At 42.1% G+C, this 25,902-nt stretch overlaps 1 protein-coding gene across 4 annotated transcripts; it reads left to right on the top strand.

Moving 5' to 3' along the window:
* The first annotated feature begins 2,210 nt into the window (after positions 1-2,210).
* Positions 2,211-25,902, top strand: LOC124252985 (proton myo-inositol cotransporter-like). 4 transcript variants are annotated; one of them, XM_046686699.1, is made up of 10 exons: positions 2,211-2,370; positions 6,009-6,556; positions 17,390-17,549; positions 18,027-18,235; positions 18,719-18,824; positions 21,262-21,422; positions 21,921-22,053; positions 23,565-23,809; positions 24,261-24,413; positions 25,255-25,902. In XM_046686699.1, exons 2-10 carry the CDS (start codon positions 6,121-6,123, stop codon positions 25,443-25,445), a joined length of 1,794 nt encoding a protein of 597 aa, XP_046542655.1. In that variant the 5' UTR covers positions 2,211-2,370; positions 6,009-6,120; the 3' UTR covers positions 25,446-25,902. The 4 variants fall into 4 exon arrangements, with proteins under 4 accessions (XP_046542655.1, XP_046542657.1, XP_046542656.1 ...); XM_046686701.1 differs by lacking the exon at positions 2,211-2,370 and adding an exon at positions 4,715-4,732; XM_046686700.1 differs by lacking the exon at positions 2,211-2,370 and adding an exon at positions 5,046-5,201.

The raw sequence follows: 25,902 nt of genomic DNA, 5'->3' as shown, positions 1-25,902 counted from the left end.
AACTTTAAACTACGTAGAAGATACATAAATGATATGACAATCTACTTACGAGAAGGTAGCATCTACTATCGAATTATCGGCTTTGTTATCAAAGTTTCCACGAGTTATCGACAAAAGTACCGGGTCTGATTTTTGTAACCCATGTCTTAATGAAAAAATGAAAAAAAATGTAATTTTACTTTCAACCTCGATATGTCCTCACAAAAATAATTCTTCCAAATGTGTCCAGGTTTTGTCGAGTGTTCGCACATTTTAACGCCAATGTATTTTGATGATTTCAAATGATTTCAGAAAATGGCACAGTTGACTGTGACACTAATCACCTCCATGCATGAAGAATCCAGAAACCAGGCAAGATTATCGGGAGAAGTGTTTCCTTTGATTGCTTGTTAGTGATTGCTTGTTTGAACGCCGAACGGAATTTGTTTCTGAGGATAGTCAATACACTTTTGCACTTTCTATATTTAACACTCAGGAACATTCCGGCTGACGGCAGTCTGTACATAATCCAATAATCGAGTCTGGACTACACACTCCAGTGATGAGCGTCGTGAGCATCGATGAACTGACTTGGGATGAGATAACAAACAACAGCTAAGCTCCGAATCTGAATTGATACATAAAATGGTTTGAAAGTACCATATTTGGTATTCATTACAGATATGGAATTTAATGAGGTAGGTTTAACTGACAAAAACACTTGGTTCTGAATATTTGGAGTGATTGATCAACAAAAATCATTTTGCGATATGTAGCCAAACTGAAAACGAATTGTCTGTTTGCTTTGTTTGTAAACACGAGAAATCTGAAGTCATCTCTCCTTGCCTGAGAAAGGACTAACCCACTGTAACATTTTACTGTTGACTGAATAGAGTGTGTGACGAATTCTACAAGGTCATTTGTTCCAAATTTATAAAGTGACATTTTGAGTTGGTAGATCCATTGACCAAGCATTAAAATACCTTAGAAATGTTTGCTGGCATTTAACATTTTCAGGTTCTAGTAATGTAATAACGTATGCGCCCTGAATGTACTCTAAGCATCCTAAACCTCCTGTGAAATATGTCAATCATTAGATCATACAATGGTTGAAATTAGTACGATTGCTTTATATCTTTCCATAGCTACTTCCTAAATAATAGTATGTGACCATACATATTATTATTTAGGAGGTGAGTATTGAAATAAATCAAGACGTGTACATAAAATATACAATATACGTTTTTTGTCACATACGTTACGGTACATTTTGACGTAAGGTTGTCGTATCTCTATCTATCTCGACCACGTACACCGCATGGACTACAGTCGCCTCCCCAAGAGGCTTCTCTACGGAGAACTGTCCTCCGGCAAGCGTCCCCTTACGCTTCAAAGACACTCTGAAGACACCCTTCAAACAGTGTGACATTCCTCACTCAGTCTGGGAAGAGACTGCTGAGAACCGCTCTGCTTGGCGATCTGCCATTAAGACTGGCGTCGCAGTTTCCGAAGAGAGACGCATCAGAGACAAAGTACAGAAGCGGCAGAAAAAAAAGACAATGACAATTCCACCTCCCAACCTGGTTCAGCCCCGCACTTATCATGTACCCAATGCAACAGACCCTTCCGAGCAAGGATCGGTCTAATAAGCCATCTTCGCACACCCCACACCCCAGTGACATAAAGTCGTGGTCATCTTCAGCTGTGAAGGATGAACATAATCTTATCATGTATCAAGGCATATTTACTTTATCACATTCCGTACATTTTGTGTGATTAGATTAGGAGAACAGTTTGGCAGTTAGTGGGTTTGAGTTCAGAAAGTCCATGCAGAAGGCAAGCTAAACACCTTCATGTCAAACTAACCTGAAGTGGAATCAAATCTACAGGCCCGGAATAATTATTGTTCTGTACTCTCATATCATTAGCGTTCCGTATATCTCTGAAGTACAAGGGCGGTGGGGTAGCCTAGTGGTTAAAGCGTTGGCTCGTCACGCCGAAGACCCGGGTTCGAATCCCCACATGGGTACAATGTGTGAAGCCCATTTCTGGTGTCCCCCGCCGTGATGTTGCTGGAATATTGCTAAAAGCGGCGTAAAACCAAACTCAGTCAGTCAGTCAGTCTGAAGTACACAATGGCATTCAGAGTGACACTGTACTATACTAGATAGAGTCAGATTAGATAATGTTGTGTAACCTGTGGTCTCATATCACGACATCCATGGAGAACACCTGTTGTTGGGATGCGCCACCCTGGCCAGCAGCTGGGTACAGAAGAGACAACACATCCTCTGAGATTAGATACTGCTGCCTCATGTCTTGGTGGCAGGGAACATTCTACAATACGCTTGAGAAAAATCCATGCATCGATGTTCAGACAGCCCACTACAGGTAAGCCACTGTACCCGTGTTCAGCTAATCCACTAGTAATTGTACTGTACCAATGTTCAGGTAATCCACTGTACCAATGTTCAGGTAATCCAGTAGGTAATCCAGTATATCACTATTCAGGTAATCCAGTATATCACTATTCAGGTAATCCAGTATATCACTATTCAGGTAATCCAGTATATCACTATTCAGAGACCAGCATCCAGGTAAGCCACTACATCAGTGTCCCTGAAATCCACTGTACAGCTGTTCAGGTAAGCCACTGTACCATTGTTCACTTATCCAGCATACCACTATTGTTCAGATAACCACTGTACCATTGTTCAGGTACCAGTGTTCAGATAACCACTGTGCCATTGTTCAGTGTTCAGATAACCACTGTACCATTGTTCAGATAACCACTGTGCCATTGTTCAGGTACAAGCAGATAACCACTGTGCCAGTCTTCAGGTACCAGTGTTCAGATAACCACTGTGCCATTGTTCAGGTACCAGTGTTCAGATAACCACTGTGCCATTGTTCAGGTACCAGTGTTCAGATAACCACTGTACCATTGTTCAGGTACCAGGTACCAGTGTTCAGATAACCACTGTACCATTGTTCAGGTACAGTCAGATAACCACTGTGCCATTGTTCAGGTACCAGTGTTCAGATAACCACTGTGCCATTGTTCAGGTACCAGTGTTCAGATAACCACTGTGCCATTGTTCAGGTACCAGTGTTCAGATAACCACTGTGCCATTGTTCAGGTACCAGTGTTCAGATAACCACTGTGCCATTGTTCAGGTACCAGTGTTCAGATAACCACTGTGCCATTGTTCAGGTACCAGTGTTCAGATAACCACTGTGCCATTGTTCAGGTACCAGTGTTCAGATAACCACTGTGCCATTGTTCAGGTACCAGTGTTCAGATAACCACTGTGCCATTGTTCAGGTACCAGTGTTCAGATAACCACTGTGCCAGTGTTCAGGTACCAGTGTTCAGATAACCACTGTGCCAGTGTTCAGGTACCAGTGTTCAGATAACCACTGTGCCATTGTTCAGGTACCAGTGTTCAGATAACCACTGTGCCAGTGTTCAGGTACCAGTGTTCAGATAACCACTGTGCCAGTCTTCAGGTACCAGTGTTCAGATAACCACTGTGCCAGTGTTCAGGTACCACTGTTCAGATAAGCCACTGTGTCATTGCTCAGTGTTCAGATAAGCAAGCACGTGCATGCAGGCAATCCACTGAACAAGTGTCCAGGCAAATCAAAAGCTCGGTGCTCTGATATTATTATCGCGGTACATGTGTCCGACATTTTGTCTGAAAAGAGGCTGCTCCATTCGTCACGTCCTGGATAATACTGAAGTTATCAGTATCAGTATAAGGGAGTTCGTCCCGGAAGTTATCAGTATCAGAATAAGGGAGTTCGTCCCGGAAGTGAATCGACAAGCTCCTTCGAGGGGAGGTGTCAATACGGGGACGGAATTTAGAGCGCTGGGGAGGAGTTTTGGACTCTTATTGAAGTCACTCTATTTCACAAGTTGGGTAGGCATGCCACTAACTACTAAAAAAACCTATATCACAACAGTTGACGTCATTTTGGAGTTTTTGATATGTTGCCACTTTCAATTATCAGGAATAAACTTACAATATATACTGTTACATAACAAAGACACCAGATACAACACATAGCCATCATGGCGATTTAAGGGATCCTGGTACAGCAATGAATGCGGTCAGTGAGTTCACGGGACAACCAGTCCGCTCTTAAATAATACAAGGGCCTTTATATGTGCTTATCATATTTACTATATAACATGTGACATAATTGTCGAAATAACAAATCCTTTACACAAATGATCCCAAGTGTGACTCATCGTTCATGATTCATCCTCAGACTAGTTCAAGTGTAAAGCAACAGATCAGAACACAGTAACATTTACAAGTGCTGTTTGTGTTGTAAAATAGTATATGATTGGCTGAAAATGCGTTTATTGCGCTCTGAATATGAGGAACGGTGTGACGTTCTATCGGCTTAGTCCGGCTCAGACTCGGCACGTGAAGCAGCTGCTCTAATACTGGCACTGCTGATACGACGCGCCAAAATCTCCTGCGCTGACCGACTTGCACCTTGCGGGACTAATCGCAGGCGAAGGAGGGCATTAAAAGACATTTATCAGGGGAAATAAAACAAGTATACATCAGCACTTTTTGTTGTTGTAATCTTGTAATTAGGGGTACCGTACACCCATGTCGTCATGGGCGTGTTCTCGTCGAGTGATAGATGACAGAAGTCAGGTTTAGACCAGTCCTACGGGCTGGTTGTAGGGGAGAATGTCAACGGATAGCTGGTAACTTGCTGCAGATGCACTCACGTAAGTATACAGCGTCTGCACGTACCTATTTGGCCAATGGCTTTGGTTACCACCATCTTATACCGGTTTCAGTTGTCTAAAACTTTGGAATCTGTACGACATCAAAAGGCAATATACGCCTATATCCGGTGCCGGGCTTAAGTGAAGGACGAGATGACGCGCATATACGCGTGTGTGTGTGGCTTCTTGTACTAGTTCGGATGTACGCCAATTCTGTTGTGTTGTTCTCTGAAATACCCTGCCACAGTTTAACATCCTGCTCAGGCGTATGTACAGTATACCGATTCCAAGCAGAGCCTTTATCCCCAGGCAGGGTAACGACAAGTACCATATTGTCTCGTCTTTGGCATGAGATGGCTGGAGACGGAGGATCCGGTCTGACGCTTGAACCTCTTGACCACGAAGACGGTCTTATGTAAGAGAGGTAGCCATTAACAGTAGAGATGACCAGGTCCAGTAGAGAAATTGGGTAAGGACAGAAACGAAATAGCGTTGCTTGTAGACCCATGGCTATTTGCTTCTCAATAATGCTGCCTTAATTTCTTTCCTCTAAAATTGTTTTTTTTATCAAGTTCAAGTCAGTACGGTTCAATCCAGATACTATTTTCACAAGTGAACACCTGACTCTGAGGGGTATATCTGCTACATTGCTTTGTCGGTGTGTGCCTTCAGGGCCAAGTACACTCAGGGTACTTCATAAAGGTATAGTTGAAGAGGCAGTCAAATGCTTATCAGATAATCTAAACAGTGTCATGCAATGGTCGAATGTATTTTGTTGGTCAGTACAGTCAATCACATTAAAGCTAACTGACTGGTATCCGGAGTGAGTGAGTGAGTGAGTGCGTGCGCGTGAGTGTGTGAGTGAGTGAGTGAGTGAGTGAGTCTGCTCTCCACCTGCATCTCTGTAAGTTACCTTTTCAATACAATTATCAAACCTAAAGTATGCAAACACTTCATTTCAGTGCAAATACCAGAATGTTGCTAGGCGTATCTGAATTATTCTTGAACGAAATGTTGGGTGTCCCCAAAGATGTCCCGGTCAGTGCAGTTATATCTACATAGGTACATACACGTACCTACCCTGCAACCCTGGTATTCCGTCTACCCCTTTCCCGTTATCTGTCGTTGTCAAGATCGACCCGCAGAGTAAAAGAAACAGTCATTCGGGTGGGAACACCGCCAGAGCCGTCCACAGATATTAAGCCTCATATCTAAAGAAAGCACTTTTTGCCATTGTTATTAGATTGTATTATTATAATAACGTTCTTATCTTTAGGATATAAAGCAGAGCACAGCGTTACTGTCTTACAAGCTCTCCGCTGAAGACTATATTCTCCATCCTCATCGATTGATTTCCGATCAGCTGTTGGCACCGCGGGTAATCCACGATGAGCGACGCAAAAGCCGGTTCTTTGACCAGCGTCTCCGACGGCCGCGTAGACTCCGTGGCAGAGATGGTGCAAGCAGGTGATCCGAAGGAGGGTCAGGGAAGCAAGTTTTATGTGTACTTCTTGTCGTGTTTCGCCACCGTCGGGGGCTTCCTGTTCGGGTATGATACCGGGATAGTATCTGGATCTATGCTGTTGATTAACCCCTACTTTAGTCTAGAAGACCAAACAGTATGGAAGGAAGCTATTGTCAGTGCAACGATCGCCGCAGCGGCGATCTTCTCCTTAGTGGCCGGTGTGTCCACGGACTTTCTGGGCAGGAAGAAGACTATTATGTTGGCGAGTTTTGTGTTCACCATTGGAGCCATTGTGATGGGCGCTGCACCTGACAAGGAAGTGTTGTTGGTTGGGAGAATCATCGTTGGAATTGGAATAGGTAAGTATTTTCGTCTGTTACGTAACTTGGTGTGTGGAAGAAAAAGGAAAAGAAAGTGATCCAAAATAAGAAGATAACTTTGCAACTGTCACAAATGTAAAAAAAGTACCCCAACTTCTTACTCATTAATAATCTAAACGCACCTTTCGCAACTGACACAAATTAGCTAATTCTAAGGTAATCGTATATCAATTAAGTTTGCTGAGGTGGAAACTGGGTGATGTCCACGGCAGACAAAACTCTACCTGTGAAGCTACCAACTTTCTCTTTCAGGAAATTCTAACTATTTTGTCACGCCACACATGTTGCCTCAAGTAGGAGAATTTATAAATTTATACGTAAACGTACCAGTATCGTATAAGAGCACAGGACAGCATAGGCAAATGACGTATTACATGACAATACGACACAGAAAATGTCGTATTACATTACAATACAACACAGACCAATGTATTACATGACAATACAACACAGACAATTGTCGTATTACATGACAATATAACACAGACAAATGTATTACATGACAATACAACACAGACAAATGTCGTATTACATGACAATACAACACAGACAATTGTCGTATTACATGACAATATAACACAGACAAATGTATTACATGACAATACAACACAGACAAATGTCGTATTATATGACAATACAACACAGACAATTGTCGTATTACATGACAATATAACACAGACAAATGTATTACATGACAATACAACACAGACAAATGTCGTTTTACATGACAATACACAACAGACACCCAGCCCACCCAGAAACACCCCAGCAGATATTGTGATATGTACGGTTAATATAGCATAAAGTAAAACATGACGAAGCGAAATATAGAACAGCACGAGCTTATGTATCAGTTGCCAAGTTTCTATATGGTATGTATATAAGAATTGAATGTGTTTTGATGGTTGAGCGGTGTGTCTCACAAAGAAGACTGTGTAATGAATATTGCCCACAATGTAACTGGTGCCGATAACATTTGCAAAACTGTTATTGAATTAAACGACCACTTTATTGCACATAAAAAGGTATGAGAGATCCGATGGGACAGTGCTTAAAACGAGTGGTCACATCTATTTGTGTCGAAAGGGAAACAAAGTGATTTTTCGTTTTTACAAATTATCTACAGGTGACAAAACTATTCTTTGAGAGAAACATACGTTGTTGATAACAGGTTTCAATCTATACTAAACTCGATTTGACGATGTATAGTTGCACATAATGAACGGGTCAGTTACAACTGGATTGTAGGTGAATATTATAAGTTGTTTACTGGTCACGAGGGGAGCATGGGTTGATGTACCCTCGATGTTTGTTTATGTTCCCTGAGCTCAGGGAACATAAACAAACATAAACAAACATCGAGGGTACATCCACCAAATGGTTGATGTACCCTCGATGTTTGTTTATGTTCCCTGAGCTCAGGGAACATAAACAAACATCGAGGGTACATCAACCAATGGGCCCCGAGGGACAACGTGAACAATGCATTTATCTTACCGAACACCTTTATGTTAATTTTGGATTGTTTGAAGCACGGGTACAAATCTTTTCGTAGCCATCGCTACATTTTGCTGACATCGATTTGCATTCGCAAAACATCGGTAATTTCCGTACATCATACATCATTCAATGTCATTCGAGATAAAGAATTACTACCACGAAGTACCAAATGAGTTGCCATTGACAGCGGGGTACATTGAAATGTTACTCGCCTGTAAGCGGGGTACATTGAAAATAATAGAAGAGCGCTCAGCCAATCAGAAAGCGACATTTATGTGTGAGGTAAGATAATGATTGCTGTACACAGCGTAAACAAGGACTACCAAACTGTCACGAGTGGAGTAATGTGCACATAAACTGCACTATTTTCGTCATGGTCGCAGCGGCGCATTAATACATAACACAGCGGTCATGAGTGACGTCATCTGGTATACTGCTCATGACGCACACCCAGTGTGACTCTCCACATAGAATGAGTCGGTTACAACTGTGGATTGTCAAGTCAATCGTGATAATGCATACTAGATAAAATCAAAGAAAATCCAGTTTTATCAAAGACGTTCTTCAAATCGAATGAAGCAGTGAAGACGTATCATGGGATTACAATCCGGACAGTAGTCCGCCATAATTTGACCTTAGATCATCTTCGTGATGTAACCAATCACGGATCTGTAATTCGATCACATACGTTTGCTCTCAACTACCGCACTTGGCTTTCTCACCGGCAGGCGACACCATATCGTTTCTGGTCATAACGTCATAACGTTGTGATTATGATTATGTAATGATCATATCATGATGACGTTACATTTTAACGTTGAGCCTAAAAGGAATGATCGAAAATATGTGTCATGTTTTCAATCAACGCGACCAGTAATATGGTGCATCAGTATTGCCAGCTGGATCTCATTCAGGTGGTAGGGTCTGATGTTGCCAATCTTATCATGGTGCAAGTGTTGTGGCAGGTAACGCCACAATCGATTATAACATTCATATCAGCTATGATTTACCTCGACTACTGCTTTCCCTAGATTACCTGTAAGTTATCTAGGCGAGGAAACGTAGTGGTTGATTTATGAAATACGCCGCTTACGATGATGACACGATGGACCTGGCCAAGAGCCAACCCAATTGATTCCCAGTATACTGGCTGCTCAGAAGATTCTTGAAGTGTTAGCAACCTATTCTAATCCAAAATCAAGGAAGAAAACTGATCTATGTAATGTTAAATACATCGATCCTTTTAAAATTAGAGAAGTCATATGCAAATGTTAGGGATTACTTTCACAGTGTAAACAAATGGTGTCACGCCAATCTATCGGCGACTATGTCCGGATTAACGGCAGTGGTTACGGTACTGTCAGTGCTTCATGATCCAAGAAAATTCATGTCTGATAATGATAGATGGAGTGGATTACGAAGCGAAGATAGAAATTAATAGGCTTACGAAGATACCAATACCAGATTCCCGACCGACTGTCAGTGTTAGCGAGCAGACGGCACAGGAATCCAGGTGCAGAATGTCACACGAACATTAAAGTGTATTTGTTGTTCAAAAGGTCAATAAAGGTTTCTGAAGTTCCACATGTTTGTTGTTATTTTTCAAACGTAAGCTAAGATTTGTTGACAAAATAACGGGACTAGATGACCTAACACAGTCAATTGGGTGATCAGTGGATACTTGTGTCACCGAGCTTGTGACGTAACGTATTACTACGCACATATTTGTGACGTCATATATATCTGTAAACATTCCACGAAGTTCAGTTTCATGATTTGTGGCAATTGAAATCGCATTTTTAAATTATAAAGTAAGAGAATGACACTGCATGATAAAGAGGTGATCACACGTGTGTTTTGGGATGGTTAATATCCTGCATTAGGAATAAATATAATGCAGGATATTAATCATTCCAAAACACACTCGCGTAATAACCTGGATGCACTCAGATACCTACAGCAGAATCAGATATGCACTGAAGTATATGCACTGGAGTGAACTCTGACCTGTATATCAACTACCATAATTCCCGATCGACTAGACATGTCAAAGTACATTCTCTGTCAATCTTTATCACTGTATGAAATGTAGGTTGCTAGTTATGAAACAGTAAGAACGAGCAAAAGCCATTCTCACCTTCAGTCAAGTTAGCTGACACTTCGGCTCTATAACCATAATATACAAATTTCTTTCGATTTAATTATTTAAATGACTAATAGACCACGCCTACTATTTCCTGATTTGCTGATGGTGGAATGGTTGGATCTCGTGGTTTGCATCATCGTGATAAATAAGCAGTAAGTTTGATGACGTCACACATGACCGTTGTGTGATGTATTAATGCGCCAACGTGGTTGCGAGTATACAGGCAATACAGTTCGATTCGATACTGACACTGCGCGATTTTAGGGTGTGTTAGAAACAGATTACTGCACTTGTGCTTGTCACATACCATGTATCTTACAACTTAGATAAGTTTTTTAACAACTCCTTTTAAGATACATGGTATGTGACATGCACTCTATGTCATCATTGATAACCCTGACATCACAATTAACTACCATTACTAATGCCCCTGCCACTAAAGCTAGGTGTATGTACTTTGTCCACACAAGACATCGCCTATGACTGATTACATACAGAAACGGTTGGGGAAATGATTTTTCGATGATGAACAGTATTATGTTATAACCAATACTGAACATTATTCTAGTCCGCAATCCGTAACTGAGAGAGTCCGGATTATGAAGCAAGCTTTAATGATAAATTAAGAACAGTTTGTCCTGGACTCAGAGAGTAGTCCGGATTATGGAGAAAACCGGATTACACAGAGTCCGGATTGAACTGATTCCACTGTATATGTTTGCAATTCTCGTACGCCTCGGAGCGAGCTCTTCGTTCATATACTTCATATCAAGAAGCCACATGGCTGAGAATCTTTATTTTACAAAGAGCTATCTTATGGTTAATTAAACACAGATCGTGGTAGATGGTGAAATTGATAAAAACAATATATTTTAGCATTGGGTCACTTTAGGAGAGTATATTTTATTTATTGTCATATTTACACTATGTTGACACACGTATTCACCAGCAGACGAAATTGTGTTTGTCACCATGACAACCAGGTATTGTAAAGCTAGCTGAACATGAACAAAAGCGGTTTTCCCGAAAGTGTGAATCAAATGCCAAAAGAAGTTCAATTGGTCGTTTTATAGTACACACACACGCACGCACGCACAGACACACACACACACACACACACACGCACGCACGCACGCACGCACGCACACACGCACGCACACACACACGCACACACACACACACACACGCACAAAGTGCACTGTTTGCTGTAGCAAGGACGTGAGTACTGTCCGTTTTGAGTTCTTCCCGACCCGATCTGACCAACTCCCCTATGACCTGAGGACAGTTATGAAAAACGCTGTTCAGAAGAGTTATCTCCTCCTACCCGCTCACTTGCAGGGCTGCGTTGTGTCATTGTCTGACGGGTGACAGGAAGTTGTGTTTCTGGGAAGTAATTACTGACGGGCTACGTGGTGGTATTAGACGCGAGCGTTGTGTGTCCACCTGCATAAGGCCTCTATCGGCTCAGCTTGATTAAATACTTCAAAACATCAAAACTAGCGGATGTTTTGCAAAAACCTAATCAGCCTCTTGTGCCCTGAAATGATCAATGCAGTTGTTTGAGCATCGTAAATTGTCGAATGATGGCCACCGCTTACCGTGTAGCCAAGCCCACGCGACGCCATCAGTCACGGCAGCCAAGTGATTTCATTTGCTTGCACAAGTAAGAATAACGTATCGAGGGCAAGATATGTTAAATACTACAGACGCTCTGGATTTTTTCTCCTTGTTGTTGATACTACTTATATGTCGGTGAATGTACGGTATTACAGAGTAGCATAACACACAATTCTAAACAGCAGTGATCAATCGTGCATGATCTATAGCCAAGATATACAGGTTTAATTAGGGACTGAGAAACTATTATGGCGCGTATATCAAGAAATACGTACACATATCATGCATTACAAACTATCTAACAAAAAGTTACATGTATATCTTGCAGCAGCAATACATACTATATGTAAATCTTGACATGATATCCTAACCTATAGTGTGTGAAAAATTATCAAGCAGTGAAAGGTCCACTATCAAGCAATGAAGCAGTACATGGTCTACTATCAAGGGTCACGTGGTCTAATATCAAACAGTACATGGTCTACTCTCAAGGGTCACGTGGTCTACGATCAAACAGTACATGGTCTACTCTCAAGGGTCACGTGGTCTACTATTAAGCAATAAAACAGTACTTAGTCTACTATCAAGGATCACGTGGTCTACTATCAAGCAGTATGTGATATTCTAACAGTACATCGTCTGTTATGAAGCTTTTCATGATGTACTATCAAGGAGTAAATTATATATTGTTACAAAGTATTCCCCTGGTTATCAGGATGTGACGTGTAGGTCAAGCGGTGCTCACAGACACACACCAGTTGTATGAGCACTCCCTGCAGTGTAAACACCTACACGATTCTTATCTCCCATTAGTCATTACGACTGTGTATATCAGATGAGCCTCACCTGATCGGTAGCAATTGACTACTGAACGTTTCCATTTGCCGATACCGCCAGGGATAAGAGTCATTAGTTATGGACAATAATGTCAGTTCAAAATGCTTTATCATGTTCAAACAGTCTGGCTGTTGTGATAGGAAGGAATTGTATATATACCTGTCACAGTAGCAAACTGTCGGTGTGAAACAATATTATATCCGTATTTTTGATGTTCTTGTAATTCTTAAATACGTGTATGAAACATTTTAAACAATATATGTATTCCCATGATGCAACAGTCATGTGATCGTTAGAGGCGTGATCTTTTGATTTGGTCACGTGGTTAAATCAGTTAATTTTCATTGGAAAATGACATGCTCAATAGAAACTATTGTCACTGACGCTGCAGCATACGTTGCTATGTACGTCCATGGTTGATCCAAACCCAGAAACAAACAGAAAGGACAACGTATGTAAACAAACAAATCCTTTACACGAAAATACTAATGGAAATATGGTAAAGGATATGTTCATTAAAGGAACTATTTATGGTACCAATTGTTAGACGCCTCTTGCCAAGGCTTATGACTGTGATCGAGTAGAAATAAATCGAAACCTTAGAGAATGACCCAATTCAGAAAAAGCGGTGTAATGCTAACGGTGTGTCACTAAGGTACCATGTGATACGTACTATCGATACCAGCTGGCCACACTGCCTGTACTTTATCAAATCCTCTTTTCCTCTCAAGAATGAGAACGTAGCTCTGAGATGTTGATTATACTGCACTTCAATGTGTCATCATTTATCAGTGTCCAACTATACTTCCTGAACAGCGTCCTGGTAGCACCTGGTAATCGTACATTTGCTTCATTGCTACTATGAAGGCATGTCTTAACTGAGGTTCCAGCAATTGGTAAACCAAACGGAATAGGAATTATAAGCAAGTCCACAGAAAAGGTTATTAATTAACATTATATGTTAGGCTGTTAAGCAACTTTACAAGGTAATTCAAAATCGAAACTCCGATGACTAAATTATATGGAGTAAATTGTGAAAACAGCAAATGACAATGAGATCAATAGGAAATCAATACGGTTTATTTAAACTCTGTCTCTCTTTCACATATCCAGAATAGTAATGGCAGCTGGAAGGAATTCTGTGAATCTGTTGTTTCCAAACAGGCCTTGAATCACACTCATGTCTCTCGTATATGGTTACTGACTGCCTATAAGGAATTGTCTCAGCCTGGGACCTCTTGAACGACCAAGTTATGCCAACCACCGACAGATAACCCGATCCTAGTACAAACCCGTTGTGTATGTGCGCACACTGTGATGAAAGTAGTCTCGAGACAGTGAAACATGGTCTCATTGAATACCCAGTCCACAAGCATATCAGATTAAATTTAAGAAGTGCAGAACTTGAGAAGGAGAGCTCATTTTTCTAATTACACTTTTGACCCCAAACATATTTTATGGTTCAGTTCAGTGGTCAATAATAGTCTTCGTGTCTGCATCGGGAAACTTTGCTATGTAATGAAAAATTGATGAGTACATGGCCATTAAACCATTTTAATGGTTTCTCTTTCTTTTTTCTGATCTTATTTTGCATTGAATGAGTTCTTACGTTTCAGAAGTGAAATAGTGTACTCCCCATCAAAAGTTTAGACTCACTAGTGTACATGTAGCCACTTACTTCAGGCAACTGTTCTAAACTAAATTTTGCAAAATATTCCATGCTGTTTAAAGGCGCTGTTTATGCATGAACCGATGTATTGTAAAACAAATTCATAGCGTTGAAAAGATTATTGTCATGCGTTCAATAATTGATGAAACTCGGTTTAAAATGGCGAATTAACTTTACACCAAAACGCAGCTGTTCACGTGGACGATATTTGCATATACTTTTCAGCAGTTTGATGCATTATCCTCGTGCAATTAATCTGCATAAGGTTTGCAGTTTTTTTCCCCAAGTTAGTGGAGAAATTCATCTTCATACATAACATATAGTGAATGTTTTAGTGAGTCGAAACTTTTGATGGGTAGTATAGTTACTCACGCTTCTACAATATACCTTATATCATGAAGCTTCTTTAAAGTCACTTGATGTGTTGGGCGCAAATAGATCTTTAAAGATCCAACTCGCCTTAAACCCCAACTACCATACCAGTAAACCTTTCTGGAAACTTCCATTCAGTGATGTTGATCAACTCTGGCCGTGACATCACTTGATACTTAAAGTGGACTTCAAGGGAATGGCTTCGTGGAGGCAGGAGATGTTATCCTGAATGGAGATATCTGGTTGAACTGCCGAGCTGACGAAGGACAAATGGTAGCGCTGTTTGACAATGGAAATAATAGGCAAAATAGAAACAATAATGTGACCTTTGTTTGGAAGCCACTGGCGTTCTTTACTAATCGCAATGATGTGCTATAGTTTAGGGAAGAGAGAAACAAACCATGCAGCTTTGTCCTGGGTGGATTGTAGTACGTTGACTAGATTATTCGAAGGGTGTTGTCATAATCAATCCCGGAGAGGAGGAAGTATTGTGGTGGCGTCTTTTATTCAACAGGGTCTAATTTAGCCGATGTTACACTGCTTCAACAGAAACGTCTTCCTTTAAACTGAAGGACATGGATATTGCAACTTCTGTCTCTTCTCGCCATAAAGCCTAGCTTGTTGCGAAACAGCCATACCCCAATGTCTCGGCACGACACAGGAACTACTCCATTTATTGCTCATCAATGTGTGCAGGCTGCAGACAGGACTTCACCCAGTTCGGTGCAGACCCTTGGAGGGTTCCTTCAGATCTGCAATGCATGACACCTCTGAAGAATGATGTCAAAGGCTGAAGTCAAAGGAAGGACAGGACTTGCTACTCGTGATCTGGGTTAGAATTGGCCTTCAGCAGCCAAAAGGCAACTTACGGGGTCGGGTAGTCGATTTCGCCCGGATGATGCATGTTGTTGTATCGCAGTGCCTCAGATCGATACCCATGATGTCAGTCGTTGGATTGTCTGGTCCAAACTCGATTTGGGGCGGTGGGGCAGCCTATTGGTTAAAGCGTTGGCTCGTCACGCCGAAAACCCGGGTTCGAATCCCCACATGGGTACAGTGTGTGAAGCCCATTTCTGGTGTCCCCAGTCGTGATATTGCTGGGATATTGCTAAAAGCGGCGTTCAGCCATACTCACTCACTCACCAAACTCGATTCCTTATTGATAGGGAATTGCTGACAGCGGCACTAGCACAACAAAGGGCATAGACGTTGGAATGGATGTTAACCATGTTCATCACTGGCGAGCACCTGGTGGTTTTTTTCCACAGCATTAGCGAAGGTATTTCATCATGAAGCAAGCGCCTGGCATTATCTTGTAAGAGGAATCCTAGCCCTCAGGTCTTTGGTTTAAAATTCACATTATGTTCTTTTCGAATGACAATGATGTGTTAATTCTACTGCCGGACCCGATCAAATCGTCACCTTAACGATTGTTTCCAGACATGTAGTTCCTTGTCTTGGCGTGTCTTCTGAAGGTTTTGTCCTTGTTTGTTGACTCATGTTACACCTTAAATACTTCTTTGGCTTGAAACATGGCAGCACTAGCCTGCGTTTAATCCACTCATGTCTTCCTTGAGGGTCCCTCGTTACAGCAAAGTGCGATGAGACGTATGGGAATCAATTCCCAATGACGATAATATCATGCCGTGGCATTAAGACACTACAATCCACATAAACGCCGAACGCCGATGACGTTGTCATTGTATAATACAAGACGTTTGTAGACAAGGCCACGGTGTAAATATTGATAGGCAACCATACCAGGCCTGTCTTCCCAACTACTGTGGATGCAATATTAGATATAATACATTCATTCCCTGTCCGAATGTGCACTCTATCTGAGCAATGTATTCTGCAGCGCCTGCTATTTGGGGCCAGCTGTCTGTCACAACAGAAATGCCAAACAGCGAAAGAAAGCACTGCAGGCATGATTAATGACTATTGCATAGCGGGGGCAGCCGCATAACTGGGGCCCATGTTATCAGTTGTCAATGTTTTGTTTTCTTCGTATTTCGTTTCAATTATCTTCACATGTTTCTAATTGCAACCATCAAAGTTACTGCGGTGTCAGACGTGACTGCCTCGTATTGATTGTAGAGTTAGATGTGACCACCCTGGACCGAATGTAGAGTCAGATGTGACTACCTCGTACTGATTGTAGCGTCAGATGTGACCACATTGAACTGATTGTAGCGTCAGATGTGACCATCTGGTACTGATTGTAGCGTCAGATGTGACCACAGTGGACTAATTGCAGCGTCAGATGTGACCACATTGTACTGATTATAGCGTCAGATATGACCACCTTGTACTGATTAAAGAGTCAGATACAGGGTGTGGCATGTACAGTACAGGTTGCACAGTGTCATCAGTACAGGGCTTTCTACACTGCGGGTTCCAGGTCTAGCAGGTCTTGTCAGAACGGGTCCAAACCAGCTGTTCGTTTATACGATAATGATGTCTACCTCGTGACTTAATAAAACAGATGCAGATGTAAAGGCTTCTGACAGAGAGAGAACTACACATGCTGCCACAACAAAACAGATATGCAAGCTCACTGAAACGATGAGACGTAGCAATGGCAGCTGGTCATATAGATACAGGGCCTGTAGTTGATGACATCAGCCATACAGAGTAGCAAGTGAGTTGCATTAATAGTGTTTGTTTTCAGGGTTTGCGTCCATGACGGTGCCGGTGTATGTCGCCGAGGCTGCTCCTTCAGACATCCGGGGACGTCTTGTCACCCTGAACCAGCTCTTCATCACCATCGGCATCGTCGTCTCCAGCCTCATCGCGGGCGCATTCAGCCTCCTCAAACCAGAGGGTTGGCGGTACGTCCAGCATGATTTGTAAATGCGGTTGATTCGGGGGATTCGGGGGCCGCTTTGGCTCTCAGCAACCTCTGTTGGTCTTAAGAGAGGACCAAAATGGTCACTTGCATGCGTGTGTATCTTAGGATACCAACAACATAAGTAATTGTTCACTATACTAACCACTGGATTGTTTGGTCAGGCCGCCGTCATAGAGGGAATATTGCTGAGGTCGGCGTCATGTAAATAAACAAATTAGCAGATCAACAATCTAAATGTCGGAAATATTTAAACGTAATACCCCGTATCTGCGACTAATATAATCTAAAATTCCATTCTGATTATATTGTTAAATAAGTGTAGCTGTAGACACGTTTCTTGTCTGGACACCTGGTGTCATCCCTGTACTGTGATTAGAAATCCAGTGCTCACAATGGAATCGGACTGCTCTGGACTTGTTTTTCCTTTTGTTTTCATTCATTATACACTGGTCCACAGCTATATGCTTGGCCTGGCCGGACTGCCGGGGGTGATCCAGTTCGTTGGGTTCTTTTTCCTCCCCGAATCTCCCCGTTGGCTGGTGGACAAGGGCCGGTTGGACGATGCGAGGGCCGTGCTACAGAAGATCCGGGGCACAGTCAACGTTCACACAGAACTGCAGGAGATTCAGGACAACATCGACACTGACAGGAGGAACTCTCCTGGAGGTAAGGGTAGAAACTAGAGGCTGGGGGATAGGGTAGAGAACAGGGAGAACTCTTCTGTAGAGATCAAGTTTCCAAAGTTTACAAAATAGAGATACAGTCACAGGCGAAAATACTGTGCACACCTACCACTATTTTAGGCGATTTGGGCGGCCATTTTGTTTTTCACTTTTGAGCGTCAAAAACACTTTTTTCAGCTTGGTATCCTATTGTTTCGTGATCAGCACCCTTTAAATAGGTAACATAGCCTGGATACCAAATTCTACTAAAACATGCCTCTTGCATTACTTTTATCCACACTCGGTCCTTGTAGTCTATAAGTGGATAGGTAGATAGGTAGACGAACAGTAGGGCTCTCAAGATGAACAGTAAGGATGGGCAGGATAAACAGTACAGACTTCGGTAAGAGGATAGGTAACCGAGCAGTACCAACTCTCCTAGAGTTCAGGACTGGGAAATGAACCGTTACGGCTCTTATCATGGCAGGTAACGCGCTGCGTCGGATCTTCACCACCCCCCACGTGCGGAAGGCGTTGTTCATTGGCAGCGGACTACAACTCTTCCAGCAGCTTTGTGGCATCAACACGGTCATGTGAGTAGAAAAACAGCCCTGGATACTGACGTGAATAGGATTACAAAGAGGTTGTTCGCAATGCCATGATTCCATCATCATCATCTACCATATGGAAAGAAGTAGGTGGTGTGTCCAGTGATATTTCTGCAGAATGTAAGCACAGTTAAGCAACGGTAGAGAGAAAACAATTGACATTTACATGTATATACCTCATATCTACACCATTGTGCCTGCTCCAGGAAAACACTGACACCAAAGAGCTGTAACATGTACAATGGCATATAACCCGTTTTCCATTACGCAGTATTTTAATGAACGCACCTACATGCTAGAGATGTAACTATGGGTAATAGCATATAACCTGTTTTCCATTACGCAGTAATTCAGTGAACCCACCTACATGCTAGAGATGTAACTATGGGTAATAGCATATAACCTGTTTTCCATTACGCAGTATTTCAGTGAACCCACCTACATGCTAGAGATGTAACGATGGGTAATAGCATATAACCTGTTTTCCATTACGCAGTATTTCAGTGAACCCACCTACATGCTAGAGATGTAACGATGGGTAATAGCATATAACCTGTTTTTCATTAAGCAGTAATTCAGTGAACCCACCTACATGCTAGAGATGTAACGATGGGTAATAGTATATAACCTGTTTTCCATTAAGCAGTAATTCAGTGAACGCACCTACATGCTAGAGATGTAACGATGGGTAATAGCATATAACCTGTTTTCCATTACGCAGTAATTCAGTGAACGCACCTACATGCTAGAGATGTAACGATGGGTAATAGCATATAACCTGTTTTCCATTACGCAGTAATTCAGTGAACCCACCTACATGCTAGAGATGTAACGATGGGTAATAGTATATAACCTGTTTTCCATTAAGCAGTATTTCAGTGAACCCACCTACATGCTAGAGATGTAACGATGGGTAATAGCATATAACCTGTTTTTCATTAAGCAGTAATTGAGTGAACCCACCTACATGCTAGAGATGTAACGATGGGTAATAGCATATAACCTGTTTTTCATTAAGCAGTAATTCAGTGAACCCACCTACATGCTAGAGATGTAACGATGGGTAATAGCATATAACCTGTTTTCCATTAAGCAGTAATTCAGTGAACGCACCTACATGCTAGAGATGTAACGATGGGTAATAGCATATAACCTGTTTTCCATTACGCAGTAATTCAGTGAACCCACCTACATGCTAGAGATGTAACGATGGGTAATAGCATATAACCTGTTTTCCATTAAGCAGTAATTCAGTGAACCCACCTACATGCTAGAGATGTAACGATGGGTAATAGCATATAACCTTTTTTCCATTACGCAGTATTTCAGTGAACCCACCTACATGCTAGAGATGTAACGATGGGTAATAGCATATAACCTGTTTTCCATTACGCAGTATTTCAGTGAACCCACCTACATGCTAGAGATGTAACGATGGGTAATAGCATATAACCTGTTTTCCATTACGCAGTATTTCAGTGAACCCACCTACATGCTAGAGATGTAACGATGGGTAATAGCATATAACCTGTTTTCCATTACGCAGTATTTCAGTGAACCCACCTACATGCTAGAGATGTAACGATGGGTAATAGCATATAACCTGTTTTCCATTACGCAGTATTTCAGTGAACCCACCTTCATGCTAGAGATGTAACGACGGGTAGTAGCATATAACCTGTTTTCCATTACGCAGTATTTCAGTGAACGCACCTACATGCTAGAGATGTAACGATGGGTCATAGCATATAACCTGTTTTCCATTACGCAGTATTTCAGTGAACGCACCTACATGCTAGAGATGTAACGATGGGTCATAGCATATAACCTGTTTTCCATTACGCAGTATTTCAGTGAACCCACCTACATGCTAGAGATGTAACTACCGAGGGAGCATATAACCTGTTTGTCCATTACGCGATTTGGAACCCACCTATGCTAGAGAGCATGGGTATAGCATTATAACCTGTTTTCCATTACGCAGTATTTTCAGTGAACCCACCTACATGCTAGAGATGTAACGATGGGTAATAGCATATAACCTGTTTTCCATTACGCAGTATTTCCAGTGAACCACCTACATGCTAGAGATGTAACGATGGGTAATAGCATATAACCTGTTTTCCATTACGCAGTATTTCAGTGAACGCACCTACATGCTAGAGATGTAACGATGGGTCATGGCATATAACCTGTTTTCCATTACGCAGTATTTCAGTGAACCCACCTACATGCTAGAGATGTAACGATGGGTAATAGCATATAACCTGTTTTCCATTACGCAGTATTTCAGTGAACGCACCTACATGCTAGAGATGTAACGATGGGTCATGGCATATAACCTGTTTTCCATTACGCAGTATTTCAGTGAACCCACCTACATGCTAGAGATGTGTAACTACCGTATTCCATGTGGTTGCAGCTACTACAGCGGCTCCATCATCAAGATGGCAGGGTTCCCAACAGAGTACGCCATCTGGCTGGTGATGGTGCCCAACTCAGTCAACTTCCTTGCCACGTTCCTCGGTATCTGGCTGGTGGAGCGGCTTGGGAGGAAGATTCTCACAGTGGCCAGTTTCGTAGGTGAGACGCTGAGCTAATTCTTCAGGATTCTGTTCCTTCCCCAAAAGAGGAAGCAGTTTTCTAAGCCAAAGGAGGAAAAATATGTCCGACACAATCCTGAAATGCCTCACGTATTATTAGCCACACGTTTACTCTATACATATGCTGAATATATCACACATGGCAATACATATACACATACGCCAAACACATACAACATATGTGCGCACGCATACTTACACATATACTTGTAAATATAATTACCAGGAAGTAAAATGATAAAGAATACGCTGAAAATTGGTTATACAAGGGTAGCATAGCGGTTAAAGCGTCCGCTCGTCACCCGGTTTCGATTCCCCACATGGTTGCAATACTTGAAGCTCATTTCTGGTGTGCCCCACAGTGACATTGCTGGAATATTGCTGAAAGCGGTGTAAAACCTCACTCACTCACTCCCACTGTTAAGACATTTAACCTGAAACACGCGTCATTTATCTTTGTGTTGTGTTGGTGCTTCAGCTGTGACGATCGCCCTCGTCGTCCTGGCAGTGGGCTTCCAGCTGTCCGCGGTCTACACCCCACACATCAACAAAAACACAACAGAACTGATGGACAACGGAACAGCTATACACGACAAGTGCGCCACATACAGGTCAGTGGGCTTCATCTTCTTCATCCTTCATCTGTAGTCTGCTTCTCTCTCCATGATGCCTGTATTAATCACCTCTGTTCTCTATTTCCACAGTCTATGTGAGGCCTGTATTAATCACCTCTGTTCTCTATTTCCACAGTCTATGTGAGGCCTGTATTAATCACCTCTGTTCTCTATGTCCACAGTCTATGTGATGCCTGTATTAATCACCTCTGTTCTCTATGTCCACAGTCTATGTGAGGCCTGTATTAATCACCTCTGTTCTCTATTTCCACAGTCTATGTGATGCCTGTATTAATCACCTCTGTTCTCTATGTCCACAGTCTATGTGATGCCTGTATTAATCACCTCTGTTCTCTATTTCCACAGTCTCCATGACGCCTGTATTAATCACCTCTGTTCTCTATTTCCACAGTCTATGTGAGGCCTGTATTAATCACCTCTGTTCTCTATGTCCACAGTCTATGTGAGGCCTGTATTAATCACCTCTGTTCTCTATTTCCACAGTCTATGTGACGCCTGTATTAATCACCTCTGTTCTCTATTTCCACAGTCTATGTGACGCCTGTATTAATCACCTCTGTTCTCTATTTCCACAGTCTATGTGATGCCTGTATTAATCACCTCTGTTCTCTATTTCCACAGTCTATGTGATGCCTGTATTAATCACCTCTGTTCTCTATTTCCACAGTCTCCATGATGCCTGTATTAATCACCTCTGTTCTCTATGTCCACAGTCTCTGTTCTCGCCTGTATTCCATCACCTCTGTTCTCTCCATGTCTCCATGATGCCTGTATTAATCACCTCTGTTCTCTATTTCCACAGTCTATGTGATGCCTGTATTAATCACCTCTGTTCTCTATGTCCACAGTCTATGTGACGCCTGTATTAATCACCTCTGTTCTCTATTTCCACAGTCTATGTGTGACGCCTGTATTAATCACCTCTGTTCTCTATGTCCACAGTCTATGTGAGGCCTGTATTAATCACCTCTGTTCTCTATGTCCACAGTCTATGTGAGGCCTGTATTAATCACCTCTGTTCTCTATGTCCACAGTCTATGTGATGCCTGTATTAATCACCTCTGTTCTCTATGTCCACAGTCTATGTGAGGCCTGTATTAATCACCTCTGTTCTCTATGTCCACAGTGATGCCTGTATTAATCACCTCTGTTCTCTCATTTCCACCATCTGTATTCTCTTCTGTTCTCTAGTCAGTCTCCATGACGCCTGTATTCATCCTCTGTTCTCTATTTCCACAGTCTATATGATGCCTGTATTAATCACCTCTGTTCTCTATTTCCACAGTCTATGACGCCTGTATTAATCACCTCTGTTCTCTATTTCCACAGTCTATGTGATGCCTGTATTAATCACCTCTGTTCTCTATTCCACAGTCTATGTGAGGCCTGTATTAATCATGTCTCCATGACGCCTGCCTCCACAGTCTATGTGACAGCCTGTATTAATCACCTCTGTTCTCTATGTCCTCTGTTCTCTATGTCCACAGTCTATGTGAGGCCTGTATCAACAACAACAAGTGTGGTTATTGTTTTGAAACAAACTCAGAAGAGCCAGGTGGCACATGCCTTGCGCCGTCTCACATTGACAAACAGAAGGAAATAGATTCCGAGTTCGGTCGGTGTAATGACACAGCCAACAGCGACCTCACCTACGCCGTCGGCTACTGCCCCACAGACTATTCCTGGATGGCAATCCTCGGTTTGACGCTCTTTTTAATGGGATTTGCACCAGGTGAGTGCGTTTTGTCACCAGATTAATGTGTTTTATCACCAGGTGAGTACGTTTTGTCACCAGATTAGTGTGTTTTATCTCCAGGTGAGTGCGTTTTGTCACCAGATTAGTGTGTTTTATCACCAGGTGAGTGCGTTTTGTCACCAGATTAGTGTGTTTTATCACCAGGTGAGTGCGTTTTGTCAGGGTTCTTTTTCGTGGCATTATTTATTTGCCAAAGCGCTCTGAATAGTCGTTGTGTAAAGGTCTAATGTCAGTGTGTTGCGTTCAGGTGTTTGGAGAAGGCATTTCGATTGATGTAAACATTATTCCAACTTTCTGCAACAGGGACTCGGACAGTGACTAAAATTAATTAACCTAGTTGTCACATATTGCTGCCAGTGGTCATTGTGTAGACATAAATTGCAACTTTGCATATCGGTATTCATGCTTGTAAACGCTTCTTCTCCAGGGTTAGGACCAATGCCTTGGACCATAAATTCAGAAATATTTCCCCTCTGGGCACGTGGAACCTGCATTGCCATGACAACAGCTGTAAACTGGATCTGTAATCTCATAGTGTCCTTCACCTTCCTCACACTCACTGAAACGATAACAAAATACGGTAAGACAAAACTGATGTCGTTATAACTTGACAGCCGCCAGTGGCCTCTATCTAAACCCTCATCACTGATAGTGGTAACATTAAGTTGCTCATACTAAAAAGACTCGGTAGGAAGTGGACGCATCATACCATAAACACGATATAACGCGGTAGTGCTTCACGCACGCACACATGCACAAGCGAAGTAGTCTTAATTGAACGTGAGTGAGTTAACATTTTACGTCACATCTGCATTATTTCAGCCATATAGTTGGTACGTACCGAACATGTATATTCATCAGATAATACGGAGTATCTCTATGCAGTGAACTATGGATATAACGAACTAAGGGGACCACATATTCTAGTTCGTTATAACCGTTGTTCGTTATACTCATTTCGACTAAAATACGTAGCATCAGTGAGTGAGTGAGTTTAGTTTTACGCCGTTTTTAGCAATATTCCAGCAATATGACGGCGGGAGACACGAGAAATGGGTTTCACACATTGCACCCATGTGGGGAATCGAACCCGGGTCTTCGGCGTGACGAGCGCAGGCTTTAACCACTAGGCTACCCCTCCGCCCCTCGTAGCAGGAACAAAAACAAACAGTTATAAGCATATAGTTGACTTTATATCCATGGACTGCCTCTTACACCCTTACACAATATTATGTTATATTTATGTGGAGAATATGACAAGGCGTCCGACTTTGGATGAGAACGTCCTTAGTTCGAATCCCACATTTTATGGCTGCTACACATGCATACCCTATAGTCATATATTACCACCGTGACTACTGAGAACCTGATGGAGGGTTTGGATGCAATGTTATTAACCACTGATATGGGATGTATTTCAGGCACGTTCTGGCTGTTCGGTGGAATCTGCTTCCTGGGGATGTTGTTCACGCTAGTGTTTGTGCCAGAAACGAAGGGGAAGACGCTAGAGGAGGTGGAAATGTTGTTCATGACGCCGGCGAAGAGAGACGAATACCGGGCACAGAGTCAACAGTCCGCGGAGAAATATGTATACACTAACACCCAAATGTAGTGGACCTGGGTTGCAGGGACAAGGGTAGAATGAGGGTACAAGGAAGGTACATACAGGGTACATACAGGGTACATATGGATTACTACAGGTATTGAGGGGATATTGGTATGGGAAATAGTAAGTGTGGGTGCTTACACACTTTTTTCGATACCAGCAAATTCATCAAATTCAAAACATCATTGCGATCGCGCTCAGATTTCATTGTAGCTTATAGGTATCTCGTCTAGGTTATAGGTGACGAGTTTCAGTTCAAACTATGTTTTATCTCATAATTGGATCATTCATGAACGAGGATAAATTTCATTTCGTACTGACATGTGTGAGTTAAGACAGTGACGTCACAGGCTCCATGACGTCCCATAGAATGGTATATGGTCAGTTGACCGTGTGTTATGAATTCTTACTGCCTTAGTTTGCTCGTAATCCTGTTGAGTAAAATTTGAAAACATCTTGTAAA

This window comes from Haliotis rubra, unplaced genomic scaffold (genome assembly GCF_003918875.1).
Source record: "Haliotis rubra isolate DU_JTF1 unplaced genomic scaffold, ASM391887v1 Scf53, whole genome shotgun sequence".
Classification (NCBI taxonomy): domain Eukaryota; kingdom Metazoa; phylum Mollusca; class Gastropoda; order Lepetellida; family Haliotidae; genus Haliotis; species Haliotis rubra.
This window is presented reverse-complemented; position numbering and strand designations above follow the sequence as displayed.

Coding starts and splice junctions, on each gene's coding strand:
- LOC124252985 (XM_046686699.1), top strand. CDS start 6,121: ATGAGCGACGCAAAAGCCGGTTCTTTGACCAGCGTCTCCGACGGCCGC. Junction 18,825..21,261: donor TGTGGCATCAACACGGTCAT/GTGAGTAGAAAA, acceptor ATGTGGTTGCAG/CTACTACAGCGGCTCCATCA. Junction 23,810..24,260: donor TTTAATGGGATTTGCACCAG/GTGAGTGCGTTT, acceptor CTTCTTCTCCAG/GGTTAGGACCAATGCCTTGG.